This window comes from Notothenia rossii (assembly GCF_949606895.1).
Source record: "Notothenia rossii genome assembly, chromosome: 2".
Classification (NCBI taxonomy): Eukaryota; Metazoa; Chordata; class Actinopteri; order Perciformes; family Nototheniidae; genus Notothenia; species Notothenia rossii.
Window position 1 is genome coordinate 2,387,713 of NC_136904.1, and position 19,112 is coordinate 2,406,824.

Below are 19,112 nucleotides of genomic sequence, written 5' to 3' on the forward strand. Positions count from 1 at the left end.
ACGCTGCACTGCAGACCTCAAGAAGAAATAAGACTTTCATTCACTCACGGCAAAACTTACTTTACTTACTAATTTACTCACGGTAAAAAAATGCACTTTGTTAGGGAATAATTTGCTTAGGTATTCAACCTTCAACACAGTTCATAATTTTCTCCTCTCACTTTCTCTTTCCCACGGCGTAGGTCTACGGCCTTGGGTTCTGCTGCTCCCTCTCTTAAGGGGGAGGAGCTTGGGTTCTGCTGCTCCCTCTCTTAAGGGGGAGGAGCTTGGGTTCTGCTGCTATCTCTCTTGAGGGGGAGGAGCTTGGGTTCTGCTGCTCTCTCTCTTAAGGGAGAGGAACTTGGATTCTGCTGCTCCCTCTCTTAAGGGGGAGGAGCTTGGGTTCTGCTGCTCCCTCTCTTAAGGGGGAGGAGCTTGGGTTCTGCTGCTCTTTCTCTTAAGGGGGAGGAGCTTGGGCGCATTGTTGTTGCCAGTCTATGACTGAGCACAAGCCGCCATGAGGTAGTTTACTGTTCAGAGACGAAGGATCCCTGGCGCACATTCTTTCCTATGGACGAGAGCTCTAGTTAGATTCAGGGTCCATATTTGTTTTGTCTCGCTGATGAAGAATGTTGATTATTACACTCTGAACTAGTTAAAACCTCGAGCTGCAGAAAGAGTTCTTCAGAATTGGTTTGGAAACCGCTGTGTCAACTCGTGACACACCACCTGTCTTGTGAATTCTCCGGCCAAAGCTCCAAATAAACCACCAGTGCTTGCCATCAAAGCTCCAGCTCTCCTCGTGTCTCTCTGAGTCCTGACTCTCCATTGCTACAGAAGTTTCCCCCACACACTCCCTATTCCATAGTCATGAAGGTGGAATCTAACTATATCCAGAATAAGTTAGATTGGATCCAGGCTAGGAACACGTTTATTTCTGCTGTAAAGTTGGGCGTCTATGGAAATGGCTCCTTTCTGCTTCCACCCCCTATTGGCCACTAGAGGAACTGCAGTTTGTGGCACTTCCTTCTGGGCTTCCCGGCTCTGCCCCAGAGTTTGCCGCTTGTCAGGAACGTCAAAAACGCTATGACGCACTGATTGGCTGTGGGTGGGCCGGACGTGCAGCTACACCACTGGTATACAGTGATCATAATGATTCTCTTTTTTACAGTGTATACATTTGAACAATCTATACAAATGTTTTTGTGTTTTTATAGAGTTGTATTTTTTTCTTACAGTATTAACATTTTACAGCATATGTATGTGTTTAATTATAAAAAGGGTTTCTGTTTACACGTAGTATTTTTTTAAAGCGTATAGTTGTGTGTTTTTACAACGTAGACGTGTGCTTTAGTACAAGTATTCTTGTTTGTAGTAGTACAGCGTATCCTGTTTATTTCTCACCTCCGTGGTCGATGTCGTCCGTGTCGCTGTCCTCGTCTTCCTCGCTGTCGTCAGGGTTACCGCGGTTCATGATGAGGTCACTGGGTCCCGCAATGTCAACGCCGTCTTTATGAATAACATCAGGAATAATTAGAGTTTAATCAGAAACAGGTTTATCACCAGGTAGGTTGACTTGTTGTCACGGTGCACAATAACATTAAAGAATAAGAAGAAATATAGTCAAATAAAAGAATGAATAAAAATTAGATAAAGCAGTATTTGCAATATAAAATATGTCGAGTAAAAAAAAAAAAGATATTGTCACCATAGTGTGCATTAATAATATTGAAATATATATAATAAATAAAACAAATACATTAAATTATAAACATTTTATTAAATCTCTATGTAATACATTTTAAGACCCTTTCCATACATTTTAAGACCTCATCGCAACTTCGAGTTCTAACCGGTTACCTTGGCGACACACTTCACCTCACATTGACTATATACAGTATTGATTGTAAGATAGCACAACTAAACAGCTTGTGATAACTCCTTATCATAATTCAGATAGAACAAAGCACAAGAGAATGAATTGTGGGACAAACCCAATGCAAGGTTTATTAGAAAAAGAAACCATTAGAAAGCAGTATTTGATTTAGGCATTGTTCCCAAGAGATAAAACAGACAGACTACTGAAGCCTCCTTTCCACATGAACTTCAACCATTTGTCATATGCTTACAAAAAACGATATATATGTTAAGACCTTTCTCGTTCTTAATATAGACTATATTTAGGGAGAGTCTGCAGCGGTGTGTCAGCGGCGTCAGGGGAGGCACGGATTGGCTATCGGGAGAGTCGGCTTTCTGGCTAGCACTTAGCATGTGGGACCGGACAGCTTTGATCCCCATCGACAGTGGCGATTCTAGAGTCTGTGGGGGCCCCTCGAACCAGCTTTCATCACCATCAGTGGCGCCCCAACACACTCTCCAACCCCCCCCCCACCCCCCCACAGAGGCAAGGCAACAAAACTTAAAATAAGAAGCAGCATTTTACGGCGCGCTATGCATGGGGCCGCCTTGAGGGGGTTTCCCGACATGTCGTTGCAGTAAATTAAAGGGTGTTTCATGTTGTCGTTGCTGTGGACCTTCTTAATACCTTGGAAAATGCAGTTTAATATTTTTTAATAGCCTTCATTTTCGCTAAATTTATTTATCAACTTTTAATACTTTTTAATACTTTTTAAGACCCCGCGGACACACTCATGTATATAAATATATATATTTGAGAGAGAGGGATACATAAATACATAAATATGTTTACACATTGTCCATACTTGATGTATGTTAGTGTTTCTGTGAGATGTGTTTTAACCTCTACCTGTTTTAGGTGTGTTCATATCCACGGCTCCCAGATCCTTCCTGAGTCGCTCCATCTGATCCTGCTGCTTCTTGCTCTGGGCGTCCAGCTGAACACAACAAAACACTTGTTTACAATAATCAGAGTAACAACAACTTAACTAACGGAAGAATCATTATAACCATGGCTGTACAAACAAAGGTGTTCTCTTTATCTTTGACAAACAATCGCTCTCTGTTGACTGTGCCCTATGAATGAATGTTTTTGTTATTTGATGAACTCACCAGCTGTTTGCGGAGTCTCTCATATTCTGGTCGGTATTCCCTGAGGGGAAAGGAGGAGGAGGAGTTCAGCTTTTTTTAAATTATACCATATTAGAGCCGAGGACAAACACGAAGAGATGTCCGTAAAATAAACACGAAAGTTAAAATCCTCTCATTTATTTCAGTTATAAGAAGAGTGCATTGGAGCTGCAGCTTTCCTTCAGAGTGCTGGAGATCTTTCTAAATGAGATGTATGTGTTTTCAGCAACCTCTCGTATTCGTCTGCAGCTTCCTCGACCTGCACGAACAGCTCGTCCAGTCCACTTCCTGTCACCGCAGACACGCCCACCACCTGAGGGGAGAGAGAGTCAATATGTTTATTTCTATTTCATTTTTTATTGCAACATTTTCTGTTTGTATAGCAATGTTCTGTTTAATTTAATTTCTCCTGTTGATCTAAATTATGTATTTACCATTTTTACTCTTAAGTACTATATATACATATTTGTAATGTATTTGAATTTATTTAACTTTTTATTGAACACTGTCTTGAGAGTATATATATATATATATACATATATATATAATGTTAATTTAATTCAATCTTTGCATTTTTCTTAAACATTTTCTGTTTATATTATATATTCCTATTAAATACTTTTGTCTTTTTAAATATTATTCTATTTTTATTGCAACTTATTCATTCATTGTTTTCTACTTACTTTATTGGAACATTTTTAATCTACAGTATTTGTATTTATTCATCTTTTTGGTTTAACTTAATTAAAATACATTCCTTATTTTTATTTTTTTTCAATCAGTCTTGTGTTTGCATGCATTTTTATTCTATTAAACATTGTTATTGCAAAATGTAACTACCGTAATTTTCGGACTATAAGGCGCACCTGAATATAAGCCGCAGCAGCTCTCGTTCTGTCTCTCGTACCACTCTCGGTTCCACTTTTACTTTTGCGCGCTACCTGTCTCACTCTTTTCCGGCCTCCAGCTTTTCCTGCTGGAGCCCGCCGCTTAAAGGTGGGGGGCGCGGACCGGCCATAGAGCCCATAGAGTTAAAGGTGGTGGACTGTAACCTGTAAAATCCATAGATTTAGGAGGTCCCCTAGTGGCCGTTAGCTGTAACAATCCATAGATTAGACGCACCGTTATATAAGCCGCAGGGTCGAAAAATGGGGAAAAAGGCGCGGCTTATAGTCCGAAAATTACGGTATAAACTATTTGTATAAAAATGTTAATGCTTTTTAAATCGTATTATTTTATCGCACATTTTAAATTTTATTTGATCGTTTTATTCAAATGTTCACTTTAACTTTTAATCATTAAATATATTATTTAAAGCATTAATTTGCACATTTTCACCTCAACTCCTTATGCCTATATAACATTTATACACGTTTTAATGAAGTCTTAATAGTGTTGATTTCGTCAACGGAAACTATGACGAAAAATGTTCGTCAACGACCTTTTTTACACGACTAAGACGAGACGATGACGAACTAAAAATAGATTATTGATAATAAAAACTATGATGAAATGTATATTTGGTTTTCGTTGACGAGAAGGTGTTAATGGTGGACTATCGGACATTCAAAATGCAGCATAATTCCCCCCCAGTGTCCATCTTGTCTGTCAAAATGCATCTTACGTTTCTAACTTGCAATATCATTATTTCCGCTCTCTTCACTCCAGAAGAGCGATGTCCCTGTGTCTCTCTGTGTGTGTGTGTGGGGGGCGGGGCCTAACTCTCTCTCTCTGGGTGTTTCTCAATGTCGAGGAAGGCTGCTCCAGAGCCACTATTTCAAGGATGCTACGTCATCGAGTGCCGCCGAAGGACTGTTCCAATGTCCGGGATGCTTGGAATTCTACACAGGCCGGCGTACTTCGTTACGGGAAATTTCGAGGCTGCACATGTGTATCCTCCGCGATCTTAAAATCCCCACAATGCTTTGCGCACGGACCAATTCCCAAAATCTTTGGCGGAAAATATAAGGCAGGGCCTCTCATATGACGCACACCTGCACACTTGCTAGCCTGTTCCACTCATCGTTCTCCGAATGCCAGGAAGGATTCTTTCCTCACTTCTGAAGGACCACGACTCGGAAGACATGTCCCACCAAGCAAGCGTCCTCGAAATTGAGAAACACCGTGTGTGTCTCTCTGTGTGCAGGGGGCGGAGCCTCTCTCTCTGTGTGCGGGGGGCGAGTTCTCTCTCTCTCTCTCTGTGTGCGGGGGGCGAGTTCTCTCTCTCTCTCTCTGTGTGTGGGGGGCGGGGCCACATTTAAATAAAGCAATGTTAATTCAGTTAACAATTTGTTTAGTTTTTCCCTTTAACAAAAAGTACCTATAAGAATACCGTTAAAGTACGGGACTGATAAGCAGTAAAGATAAGAGTATTAGTACCGTTAAAAACCTTAACGATACCCAGCCCTAGATATTACACAAGTAAAGTGTTAAGAGAGTGAAATGTTGCTTTACAAGTTTCAACACTTGATGCTGTCACCTTCATTCAGATTTCAGATTCCTGTATTTGCCGAACTGAATTAGTTTAAAGAGAGAAAACATTTAGACTAAAAGTTGACTAAAATGTTTTGAGTTTTCGTCGCCTAAAACTACGAAGGCTGAAAAGGACTAAAATGTGACTAAAACTAATAACCATTTTCATCTAAAGACTAAGACTAACATGAACAGTCCTGATTGAACTCCCACTCACCCGCAGGTTGGAGTAGAACTCGTCGAGCACGAGGCTCATGGAGCGCGTCAGGTTTCCAACGTACGACGTTTCCTGGTTCAGAGCATCCTGGAACACCTCAAAGTCCTGCATCCACTCAACGGCGAAGCTGTGCTCGATGATGTCCGTCTGAACAGAGACAACAGCTGATCAGAGACGTAAACAACAACAAAACAACAACAAACTGAGAGACAACAGCTGATGAGAGAGAGATAAACAATAAACAACAACAAACTGAGAGCTTCCAGAGGTCTGTACTACGAAGCCGGATTTTCGCTTGGCGAGCTAACTTCAGGGTAAACTCTGAGTTTCCGGTCTTACGACCAGAGTTCCCGTTAGCCGGTAATTACCGGACTATGACCGGTAAAATATGTTGAAGACCGGCAAATCTCAATCTCTTCGGTCTAAATTTCCTGTCAAATAATGTTCCTTAGCGCAATACCGCATCAGTTGCGCAACTTATGTGACAGACAAGAATAGTCAATTCTAATGTCTAACACTGAATGTGGAGAAAGAGATGTCCTGTATGGGTTGATTGTGCGTTGATCTGTTGGTAATGCCTCGGGGTTCCGGTGGGCATGTAAACAAATGCATAATGCCGCGCTATACTTTGTGGCCTCACCCGGTTGCATAGCGACACTTATTGTTTAGGTCACGGTGTCTTTTAATAAGCAGGTAGTCATATCATTAGCTAGAACTAGCTGGATCTGATCGATATGGACATAAACGCGAGTGAAGTCTAATCTGACAGGAGAGAGAGATCAGCTGCTACTGACGAGTCGACACGCAGCGCTGCATGATCACATGCAGCGGTGAGCGGAACAAAACACACACTTCAGGTTAGAATATCACACGTAGCTATTTTAATGACCTCTCAAACTACCGTAACTAGTTATAGATATGTTTAGTTTGACTGTCGGGTCACTCATTACTGATCCGCGAGCTGCATGAGACTGACGGGCTGTCAGGAGAGGGAGAGAGCGCTCCGTTTATTATTCCTGTGTTATTGTAAGTTACTGTTCACTTTTGAATAATGTAGTTAATTTACTATAATTAGTTTGTTTAATATCGAATCATATCAATTTGTTTTAAAGCTCAACAACAAAGAAGACCTTTGACCGGTACTTTTCTAATTTTGTCCGGAAGATTTAAACTTTAACGGACATTTTGACCGGCAAAAAACGGGACCTCTGCCTACGACGCTGGTTCTCTTTTTAGCGGGCTAGATCTCCATGGTAACTGATGCTGAGCGGCTAACCTGCCACGGAGCAGGTTAGGTTGCAGGCTAAGAGCTCAACTCAGTGAAAGCACCGCCTGCTGACCAATCAGAGCTCAGTGTGCGGAGTTTAAAGCGATCAAGTCATATTACAGGAGAAAGGAAATACAGAAAAGCTGCCGTTGCAGGAAAGACGGCCGGCAAAAATCACCGACTGTGTGAACGTGAACATGAATAGAATATCACCTCCCATCTTCAGAGCAATCTGACTATTAGAACATTAGCGTTAAGAAAGCTTACTTAAATATCTGCCACAACATAAGTAACCGGATCAGAGTAACATTAAGTACAGTCCGCGGCATATCACATCATAATGTATCATCTCCTTATCTGAGTCAGCTGAGCCGTATCTGGCCGCGCAACACTCACAGTGTCACATGTTGCCATCTGTCTGCTTTGTGAATATGTATTTTAGTTTAGTTTTTATATATGCTTTTATCATAATATAAGCATCTCTGTTGAATGTTGTTTTACTGATTGTATTTAAAGTGAATTTTTGTTTTTAGGATGACTTTCAACATCTGTCCAGGGACTACAGACGAAAAATAGCCTGTTGGCTAACTCTGGCGCATTTACAGAAATGTTAATCAATGTGCACTGTCCCTGTTAAATACATATATAAATAAATAAAAATAAAATACTGTATGCAGAAGTATTATTTTAAGAAACACATTAAATTGACGAAACACTCGAAACCCCCTCCCGCAATGAATAAAGTATTATTTGTCTGATTCTAAAGCATTTCCACAGGAACCCCTCACCTTGTTCATGGCGACGATGAAGGGCAGCTTGGTCTTGTAGAGAATACTGGAGGAGGAAACACAAAGAGCTGAACAACTCTCTGCTGCGTTATTTGGAGAAGACTCCAAAACATATTCACTATTTTCCAGATATAAAATATAATTATTACACATTCACTCTACTCTTAGAAAAGGGTTTTTAATTGTTAACAGATATAGAAAGAATAGATGGAACTGATATTGTTTAAAAACATATTGACTTTGTCCAAATGGTCCATTATTATCAAGGAGAATCTCATTTAATGCATTTTTTATTATAAACAGCAACATATGTTTTATTTATTAAGTGTGAGAACAATTATACAACTGTCATTATTAAAAATGAACATATATTACATACTGTTATTATTATTATCTGGTATGTTAGCGCCCCCTGCTGGATGTAACTTAAATAAATCACATAGCATTTCATCTTGATTAAACTAATGCAAGATTAGTGTTTTTGTTCCTGAATGAAAAACAGCTCAATGTTTATATTTCACATTTAAATCACTTCATATTCTCTCAGGATGATTTATTTACTAGGCGCCCAGTTCTGGTGTTGGAAAGAGAGTTTTATGAATTTAGTTTTAGTTTTTATTTCCAGATTTCTGTCACAGTTTAGCGGAGGTGGTGAAGGAGAGATGGTCTAATGAAGGTGGTGTGTACCTGCAGGCGTACAGCATGTTGCTCATGAAGGTGACGGGGCTCACGCTGCGGGTGGTGTCCATGACGTAGACCACGACGCAGGGGAAGGACGACGCCTGCAACATATTCATCAAATACACTGAATACAGAGGAAGGAAAATAACGTTTAAATATCAAAACATAGAAAATGAATGCATAACTAAAAATGTTTATTGAAGAATGCTGAAATAAATCAAATATATTTCAACATTTTGTTTACCTAAATGTATTTGTTTATGTTTTTAGAGCTTAGTATTCATTTTTGGAAGAGGCCTGAAAAACATATTGGAAAATAAACAGACTATAGACTTTGAAAAATAACTTGAGAATGAATGCATACATAAATAAAGATGCTCACCAGAGTCTCAGTGATGATGGTTCCTGACGCAGACCAGGTGAAGACCTCAATCTGACCCGGGGTGTCGATCAGCACGTACCTGCAGGGGTCAAAGGTCATCACAAGCAGGATGTGACTCGCCTGATTTAAATGAAATGTTAATATTATAGTAGTTTACAGGTGAATACTGACCGGTGGTTCTGCTGCTTCTTCTCTAAGAACTGCATCACCTGAGGAGCACACATCAGAATACCGTGTTAGAACTGCTTTTAATCAAATGTTTGTACAGTTTTTGTAAACAATTGTTATCCTGCATTGATACTGTTTTCCTCGCGTTTTGAATAATGTTTTTATACTGAAGAACACAGCATCAGATCACTTCATCAGGACTTGTTTTACACTTCGACAATGAAGCGCTTTTCGGGGTCGCTTTTGATCAAATATCCAGAAATACTAACAGCTTGAATGTTTGTAATAATATCCGGCAGGCCCAACGCTCCTCCGTCATCAGCCTCGTGCGTATTCAACAATGTAAACGTTTACAAAAAATGCATTTATAATACTTTGTCCACCACGCCGTATGAAAACAAGCGCTCCCTTACAGAGAGGAAGCAGCGAGAGTTGAATAAGTTTTCATTTCATTTAAAGATATGTTCGTGTTTGCTGTCGGCTATTACATGCAATATTACCACGGTGTACATATCTGCTGTTTAGTTTAACTTATTGTGTTATTAATAACGTGTGCATACTTAGTGTTGTGAAAATACTGAATGTCCTCTTCCAACATGAGAGCAACATGCTATCAAAGGTATCAACTGTAGCTGTGTTCATGACAGGATGTGTGATGACCTAGAAGAGCATCAGGACTGTTTGAGGCATATGATAGCTATGTGATTAACATGATGATTCAGCCTCTATGGAGAGAGACATATGACAAGCATGATCATTTCTGACGTGGAGCTAATCTGAAGTAAACATTGAATACTGCTTTCTATTCCTCCATCTTGTGACTGAGTAACTCCCTCTCTTGGATATCAGCATGTGAAGGACACTGTTCAGGAACTAGTTGATGCTCTGTATGTGATGACTCCTTCCATTCTGGAGAGGATCACAGATACATGGATCCTGAGATTCAAGATCAAGTCGGGGACCAGTGATTATTAAAAATGTAAAGTATTCAGAAAAGTCAGAATTTGGAGATTTAGAGAAAGCCTGATTTGCTGAACTAAAACCTAGAGAACACATCACAGAAAAGCAGAATAGAGCCTCTTTAAAATGTGCAGCTTTCTTTGAGACCTGGTCGAAGCGCGTGGCGAACAGGTTGAGGGACGTGACGATTCCTCCGTTTGGTCCGAGTCCGTATTGCTTCATCACCTCCTTATAGTTCACCGTGTCTCTGATGTCTGCAGGAAAACACACAGAGTGAGAGAGAGAGTGTGTGAGTGTGAGTGTGAGTGTGAGTGTGAGTGTGAGTGTGAGTGTGTGTGTGTGTGTGTGTGTGTGTGTGTGTGTGTGTGTGTGTGTGTGTGTGTGTGTGTGTGTGTACCGATGTTAGCAGGGAAGGGCACCTCGTGCACGGCGGGGTCCAGGTTGATGACGTAAGGAGGAGATTTCCGAGTGTGGAGGTAAGACGTCAGCCTCTGGAGGAAACAACAAGCAACACTTATTTATCCTAAACAACAACCAACACTTATTTATCCTAAACAACAACCAACACTTATTGATCCTAAACAACAACCAACACTTATTTATCCTAAACAACAACCAACACTTATTTATCCTAAACAACAACCAACACTTATTTATCCTAAACAACAACCAACACTTATTTATCCTAAACAACAACCAACACTTATTGATCCTAAACAACATCTATCACTTATCCTTTAGATTGAATTATATATTATATTTTTTTATCATGTTATTATTTAGTTATTTATTATATTTGTGATCATATATATATATATTTTTACCGATTTTTTATTCAAAATTGTTTTCAAATGTTTTGTAAAAATGTTTGAAACAAAGAATGTATTCAATACTTATTTTTATCACTTTATTTTTATGGTTTTAGTAAAACATTATTATTGTTGTTGCGCTACTAAATAATAAAGAATCTCAACCATATCTGTGTTTGTGTTTTATTGATCTCTCTCTCTGTGTTTTAACATTGATTTAATACCGTTATAATAGTGGAATTGAATCAACATAGTATTAAAAACAGTGTCAATACTATTAATACTGTTTTTATAATGTATTGATACTGTTTTTCATACCGCTTTTAATACTATATTGATACTGTATTTATAACTGTTCTAATACTGTTTTTAATACTGTATTGATCATGTTATATCAGCCTAGTCACGTGGTAAGCTATACCAAGTGTGCTGTTGAGTAACAGTTTCCAGATTTAGAGAGACCCATGGCTAATTATCAATGGATGTATTCACTTAAAGTGAGCTGACGCAGAGGTCAGAGGGAGTACAAAGAGGCCCTCAGGTCATAATACACTTAAGTCTTTGTTATTTAATTACTCCTAAAGACGTCATGAGATAATGACTTTTCGACATCTGGACAAGTAATGCATTCAGAGGGAAAACATCCCTATTCGTGTGCTAGCTAAACATGGTTAGGAAAAATGTGTGTGCGTTCATTACAGTAGCTATGCTGTGTGATTGTTGTACTCATGGGGCCACTAAACCATTTGACTGCTTGTGTGCAAGGTAGTGTTTCCACGTTATTATTGATTGTTGCACAATAATTAATCAACTATATCTGTGTTGTGTTTTATTGATTCCTCTCTGTTTCATTATTTCCTGTTGTGAGTGCTGAATTGCCACAACAATACTGTATTTATTACTGTTCAAATACTGTTTTGAATACTGTATTGATACTGTATTTATTACAGTTCTAATACTGTCTTTAATAATGAAATTATACTGTTTTCATACCGTTTTTAATAATGTATTGATACTGTTTTCATACCGTTTTTATACTGTTTTTAATACAAATTTTAACACCGTTTCAATATCATTTTTTATATTGTTTTTAATACTGTATTGACACTCTGTTCATATACTGTTTTTCACCCTTAGCAGAAGCAGCTAGCTCCCGTTAGGTCTCGATAGCTCCCGATAGCTCCCGTTAGCTCCCGATGCTAACTCACCTGAACGAAGGTGGTTTTCCCGGATCCCGCCATCCCCAGCACGATCAGACACACCGGTTTGTCCCGGGGAGCAGCCCCCGGTGTCCCGGTGTCTCTCCCCGGTGTCCCGGTGTCTCCTGAGGCCGCTAAACCCTCCCGGTTCTCAGGTAAATCCTCCGGAGCTGCGGAGGCCATGATGTCTGATGTTGTGGTGAACTGCCGTAAAGACACTAGTACCGTCGCAAAATGTGAGGTGACGGAGTACACTTAGTGACCGCCAGATAGAGCCAAATACCTTATTTAATTACATCAGCAGCTTGTCTACATTTCCAATTCAATCTTGTTTTCAATTTTCATGTAAAAATATTTGAAAACAATAATGCATTTAATTCTTATTTGTATCACTTTATTTTATATTATTTTACTAAAACATATTTTTTAATATTAAAAATCTTTAGTATGTAATTTAAAGTTAGATTTTGTGATTGAATTACATGTTATATTATTATTGTATTTGATATATTTCTACGGAGCCCCTAAGGGACATGAAAAAAAAAAAAGAGAGAAAAGAAAAAGTCGGGATAACGGGTTGTGTGTGTGTGTGTGTGTGTGTGTGTGTGTGTGTGTGTGTGTGTGTGTGTGTGTGTGTGTGTGTGTGTGTGTGTGTGTGTGTGTGTGTGTGTGTGTGTGTGTGTGTGTGTGTGTGTGTGTGTGTGTCTGTGTGTGTGTGTCTGTGTGTTTAGTGACTTTGTATACAGTAGGAATAAGTGGAATAAGTGTGCAAAATATTTAAATTGTATTTTCGGATCCTGAACGAGACCGCCGCCAGAGTGCGTCTCCTCGTTACCTGCAGAAGGAAGCCATGCACGTAACGCAGCCCCGCTCTCTTTATCTCCAGGTGACTTTCTGCCGCTTTCCTCCGTGGTACAGTGCTGATCGTTTCACCACGGAGGAAAGCACTTCACTAATTGCAGTACCCATAAGGAGCTGTACACATGCCGCAGTTTTTGCGTGGCTGTGTATTTAGTTGAAAGCCCAGTGGCGCTCTGCTCATCTCTCATCTAAATAATACAAAGGGGCGGATCGGCGTCGCGAGACCCTTTTCACGGGGGCACGTGCCCCCCTGTAGATCTGAGGTGCCCCGGTATGCCTGAGTCACTGATTTTTTTATTAATTTATTAATTTATTCAGGGTTCGAAATGGCGACACGCCCGCACGCCCGGGTCTAGTAACTTTCCTTTCGGACTAGTAACTCTATGCACTTGCCTGCCCGTGTGTCTGGTAACTTTATAACCCCTTTGCACGGAGCGTCTTTTACAAGCATTGTGGCCGTCAATGCGAACTCAATTTTGCTACTGTAAACCTCTCTTGCACAGCATAAGACTAGTCCTATTCAGCACACGCTGCTTTCATTTGTTTATTCGAATGTTTTTTGTCCCTTCTGATAACCCGTAGTGTTGATGCGTGTTTTGCCTTGGTAGTTCAGGATACCATGAAATAAAGCTTGCGGTCAATCTGGTAAGCAACGTAATTTTACGATGAACATAATCTTAGTTTTAGAAGTGAAGGTCACACAGGAGTAGGCTATATATTTTAATGAGTTTGCCTGGAAGCTAATCGTATAGGCTACACTGTTAAATGTTATGTGATTTGTATAAATAGCACTTTTTAATAATTTATAAAACATAATAGACTAGGCTAAATGGATGGAGATGTGAATAGCAGTGACATGCGCTGAGGTTCGTGGCTGGTGAGGCACTGACAGTTTCAGTGTCAGATTTAGAAATATATAAACCCAAGTATCTTAAATCACGAAATCTATTATTGAGGTGAAACATTTTCAAAGAAATGTGGCTTTGAACGTGAGTAGTCGATGGAGTTATCCTAACCGTCTTTTGAAACATACCTTTTAGCTCCGGCGTTGGTTTCCCATTATTTATCACTTCACGATTTGATTGATTTGATAGTATTCTGTATTTTAGTATTTAGTATCTTGTAAATGGACATCAGAAAGTTATTCGCTCGGAGCAGGGATAAAGCAGCAAGGAGAAATGAGAGAGGTAAGCTAGGTAACAAGGCAACCCAAACCACTTTTAGGTAACAACCCACAAGTTGAGTTCACCACTGGTCACTAGCCTAACAGTTACATATCTGTCCAGACAAAGAGGAGCAGCAGAGTGTCGGAGGAGGTGAAGGAGAGAGGGATGTTGATGAACACGAGCAGAGGTGATATGGCTATTAATTTAATATTAATTAGGAATAACTGCAAACAGGTTATACACAAGTAACCTTACATCTGCATATGTAAAAATGTAGATAATGAAAATGCAGACATTAGACTGTAATATGTTCATGTTGTTTCAAGACTCAGTGCAGCAGAGTGCAGAGGAGGAGAGGAGGAGATTGAAGGGACACAGGAAGGGATGACACTGAGAGATGACACTGACAGGTGAGAGTGAGACTCAGCTGACAATGTAGTTAGCTACTGTAAATGTCCCTACTTATAGATGTGATGAATGTTATTTGAACTTTTAATGGTTATCTGAGGTAACTATTGAGCATATGATTTTTTTGTACGTTGCACCAGACAGGAGAGTCAGAGGGCAGAAGAGATTGAGCTGGTTGAGGCAGGGGAAAGGCAGAGAGAGAAGGAAGGACAACAAGAGACAGACAGGCCGGAGAGATCACACCCCAGAGATGAGACTGCAAAACAGTTGCCACAGTGGCAGAGAACATTAGACTGGGGGCAAGAGAAAAAAGCAGTGTCCACAATCTTGAGGGACATACAAGTGATCTTGGGGGAAAGGAGTCTGGCCCAAACCAAGTTAAGTTGTCAAAATATCCCCAGCACAACTTTGGTGCAAAGAATCGATCATTTAACGCCAACTGGTTTGAAAGCTTTACATGGCTGGAATATTCCAAGGCTAAAGATGCAGCGTTTTGTTTTCCCTGTAGAATATTTGGGAAACATTTGAAGAATGACACCTTTGTAAACACTGGCTTTCAAAATTGGAAAAAAGCTCTGGATGTCTATAGAGAGCATGAGAAATCACCAGCACATAAGGCAAGCATGCAGTCTTGGTGTAGTTATAAAGCCAGTGAGGCTCATGGCAGTGTTGTCGACCATTTGGATTCTGCCAGTGAGCATGAAATAAAAGAGAGACGGGAGTACCTCAGCCGGGTTGTGGCTGTTACCAAGTTTTTGGGAAAACAAAATATCCCATTCCGTGGCCATGATGAGGGCATGTCCAGCGACAACCAGGGGAACTTTCTGGAATGCATGAACCTCTTGAAAGAGTTCGACCCTTTCCTTCAGACATATTCAGCACCATCACACACTACATACTTGTCACCTTCATCACAAAATGAAGTAATTCAGTGCTGTGCCCAGGAGATAACAAAAGCTATCAGTAAAGACATTAAGGAGGCGGGAATGTTTTCAGTGATGGCTGACGAAGCAAGAGATGGCAGCACTGAGCAGCTAGCTGTGTGTGTCCGATATGTTGCTGGGGGGAGTGTGCAAGAACATTTACTAGCTATGGTAGATTTGAAGGGTTTTGACGCGGAGTCCATTACAACTGCCATTGAACAACAGCTAAGGTTGAATGGCATAGACCATGTGAAGGTGGTTGCACAGGCTTATGATGGCGCCTCAGTCATGAGTGGGGCTGTTGGAGGGGTCCAAGCAAAGTTCCGAGAGAACCATCCCATGGCCATTTATGTGCACTGCTATGCACATCAATTGAATTTAGTGCTCTGTTCCACATGTCTGGCCATACCAGAGGCCAGGAAGTTATTTGACCTCCTGCAGAATGTCTATACATTCTTTTCTGGCTCCCTTGTGAACCATGACAAGTTTAAGGAGACTCAGAAACAGCTTGGCTTACAAGCTTCTGAGCTTGTACAGCTGTCCAAGACCCGATGGTCTTGCCAGCTGAGGTCTATCAACGCTATGATAGAGAATTTCCCAGCAGTTCTCACGTGCCTGTCCAATATCAGCAACCCTACGGCTGTGGGTCTGCATGCCAACCTTGCAAGGTTCTCCACAGTTTATCTATTGATGATGTTCAAGACTTTTTTGTCTGTGACAGAAAGTCTACACAAATACCTACAAAGTGAAACTGTGGACCTGGCAAAAGCTGAGGAGTTCAAATGCGCTGTGTGCGCCACTCTACAAGAAATGCGCACTGATGACAAAGCAGCTGAGGTTTATGACCGCGCAAAGGCCTTGTGCGAAACACACCAAATCCCTGAGTCATGTGCTGTACCAAGACAAAGGCAGAAGCAGAGACGCATGGAGGAGTATGTAGTCGAGTCTAGTTGTGGGGCAGCGAGTGACCTAGGGGATGCCGAGAAGTTGAGAACCGCAGTGTATCTACCTTGCCTTGACAGGATGGTTGCTGAGATGGAGCAGCGTTTTTCATCTCTCAACAGCACAGTTCTAAAAGGTGTTCAGGCCTGTAATCCAGGATCTAGCAACTTTCTCTGTGAGGAGGACCTCAGAGGTCTGGCAGATCATTATAATGTGGATCTAAAGCAAGAGGAAGTGCTGGTGGCTAAAAACTATCTGGCCAGAAAGCAGGAAAGCCTTCCAATCACTGACATGCAATGTCTTTTCAGTTTGCTGGATCATGTCATGTTCCCAACATTGACACAGGTCATTCAGATATCTCTGACCATTCCAGTGTCCAGCTGCACTTGTGAACGTACATTCAGCGTGCTGAGACGCCTCCACACGTGGTTAAGAAGCACAATGGGGCAAGACAGACTCCACCATCTTGCCATCATGTCTGTTGAGAGAGGAGCACTCTCCAAGTTAAGCCACTGTCAATTGATTGATAGCTTTGCAAAACTGAAACCGAGACGTTACAGTTTACTTTTAAAAAAATGAACATAGACCTCTCCCATCTCTCTGACCATGTACACACCTCATAGGATAGTCACCATCACACCATCATAGGATGGGGGGTTCTCTATCAGTTTTCAGTTTTCAAGTCCATGTTTGCTGACAGATATTTCATGAAGATTCATTGTGCCTCTTTTGCCTTCATCAGTTAGTGATTTAGAGATACTGTATACAGTTAAGTTCACAAGTAGGCCAATTCAATTCAGTTTGGTTCAGGTATGCTAGATATTTAATGATGCAGAAAATAACAATCTGATTGTACTATTTATTTATGACACTTTATTATAATAAATAAGTGCAAAAAAATGTTTGCTCGCGTGCTTGCATTAATTATCTGTGCCAATGCTTTTTTCAAAGAAATAACTGCAAAACATTTTTTTTTTCTGTGCCCCTGTTGTGCCCCTGTTGTGCCCCTGTATAGTATTGGGTCAGCTGACGACCCTGAGTCTGGCCATCTGTGTGTTGAACTTTCCTGTCGGCTCCCAGACCGTAGTCGAGGAGGGCAGAAGCAACAAGCTTCAGGTTCAGTAACCCACTTTAGCTTAAATGACTGGAGAGAGGCGAGCTCTTCCTGGGAGGCCGTTGCATTTATTTAGCTGTTCTTCTGTTTCACAAAATACATCACAGACCTCTGTTTTTCTGCTGCCTCGTTTCACTTCCAGAAACATACACACGTTCCCTCACTGTCGCTCTACCATTCACAAACACACATGCACAAGCCACACCCCCCCCTCTCTCTCTCTCTCTCTCTCTCTCTCTCTCTCTCTCTCTCTCTCTCTCTCTCTCTCTCTCTCTTAAAGGGACAGCAATCTCATCTCACTCTGCATGACCCTAATATCATAACATGTGTGCTCTGTAGAATCACAGAACGGACGATCGTCCTTATTATTATGCCGTTTAAACAAATTATTAAAATGTGTTTGTTAAATTCGGCATCATGTAAGTCGAGCTGACAGGTCCACACACTGCTTCCCCGCAGCGAGGCTCCCCCGTCCTCCTGCTGATAGTTCACAAGCGTCAAGCTCCTCAAACCCCCCCCCCCCCCCCCCTCGTTGATAATTCTCGATCGTAGGCACGCTGATAAACATTTTTTTTTTAAATGGCACTTCATATCAAAAAGGTTGCCGACACCCTGCTGTATACGATACGATAATACTTTAATGATCAAGTCTGAAATGTAACTTGCATCACAGCAGCTCCATGGGATTAGTTTTGTATCAGAAAGAAAAAGCAACACTTTCTCAGAATAGCACAGCTGATAGAAAGGGACACCTAGTGGTTAAAGCACGTTGTTTTTTATTATTATTAGATATTAATAGGATCCCTATAAAGTATATTCATTACTCGTTATTCTCTTCTAGTTAATTAAAGACTGTATACCTGTGTTTAATTGCTCTGTATATTGAAGTGCTGTTTCTTGTTGTGCTGTGGGTGTGTGTGTGAGATCCTTGTGGCTGCAGGATATGAGGAAGGCGAACAGCAGGATTGAGGCTGTGAACTTTGTACACATATTTGAATAAATGCCCACGTCGGGTTATATTTTTTTGGACGTTCTGCCTCTGCGTCCTTGCTTGGTCCGGGCCGCTCAACGGTCAGTCTCACATGTGGACAGTTGTCTTTTAAACAGGTAACAAGTTGATATTAGAGAGTACTTTTAAAGGAAGATTAATTATTTAACCCGTCGGTGGGAGCCAGAATCCTTGTTTGTTGCAAGGGGATCAAATACTTATTTCCCACAGTTAAATGCAAATGTTTATCTTTTATATAATGTCAATTTCTGGATTTTCTTTTTGATATTCTTACTCTCACTGTTTATATAAACCTACCATTACAATGCTAGACTGTTCATTTATTTGTAAGTGGGTAAACATACAAAATCTGCAGGCGATCAAATACTTATTTCCTCCACTGTATATAACAGGCCTAAATTACTCTCTTTATTTTGTAGGCTTCAGTAAATATCTACAAACAAAGAGTAGATACTTACTAAAACCATTTAGTGCTTCACCTCATAAAATATACAACGGCTGTAACCTGACATATATTATGCTGTAGGAGCTGTAGGTGTGTGTGGTAAAGTGTGTAGATGTAATGTAAAAAGCAGTGCCATGATACGTCACTATTTCATCACGTTTTCAAGTAAAAAACTGCTTTTTTGTGTCTAATGTGCGTTTTTCACACGTTTAATAATTCAAAACGCTGCTTCTTATATTGTGTTTTATTGTTAGACAAATCCCTGTTTTCTTAT

At 40.5% G+C, this 19,112-nt stretch overlaps 1 protein-coding gene across 1 annotated transcript in view; it reads right to left on the minus strand.

Moving 5' to 3' along the window:
* Window positions 1-12,198, minus strand: part of gpn1 (GPN-loop GTPase 1) — a 12,995-nt gene extending 797 nt beyond the window's left edge. The window contains exons 1-12 of the mRNA XM_079663002.1: window positions 11,980-12,198; window positions 10,360-10,453; window positions 10,110-10,216; window positions 9,006-9,043; window positions 8,835-8,913; window positions 8,459-8,553; window positions 7,772-7,817; window positions 5,717-5,863; window positions 3,258-3,340; window positions 3,010-3,049; window positions 2,747-2,834; window positions 1,384-1,488 (exon numbers count right to left, since the gene is read on the minus strand). Coding sequence (XP_079519128.1) covers window positions 1,384-1,488; window positions 2,747-2,834; window positions 3,010-3,049; window positions 3,258-3,340; window positions 5,717-5,863; window positions 7,772-7,817; window positions 8,459-8,553; window positions 8,835-8,913; window positions 9,006-9,043; window positions 10,110-10,216; window positions 10,360-10,453; window positions 11,980-12,153 — 1,096 coding nt within the window. The 5' untranslated portion in view covers window positions 12,154-12,198. The remainder of the gene's footprint in view (window positions 1-1,383; window positions 1,489-2,746; window positions 2,835-3,009; window positions 3,050-3,257; window positions 3,341-5,716; window positions 5,864-7,771; window positions 7,818-8,458; window positions 8,554-8,834; window positions 8,914-9,005; window positions 9,044-10,109; window positions 10,217-10,359; window positions 10,454-11,979) is intronic.
* Window positions 12,199-19,112: the final 6,914 nt, after the last annotated feature.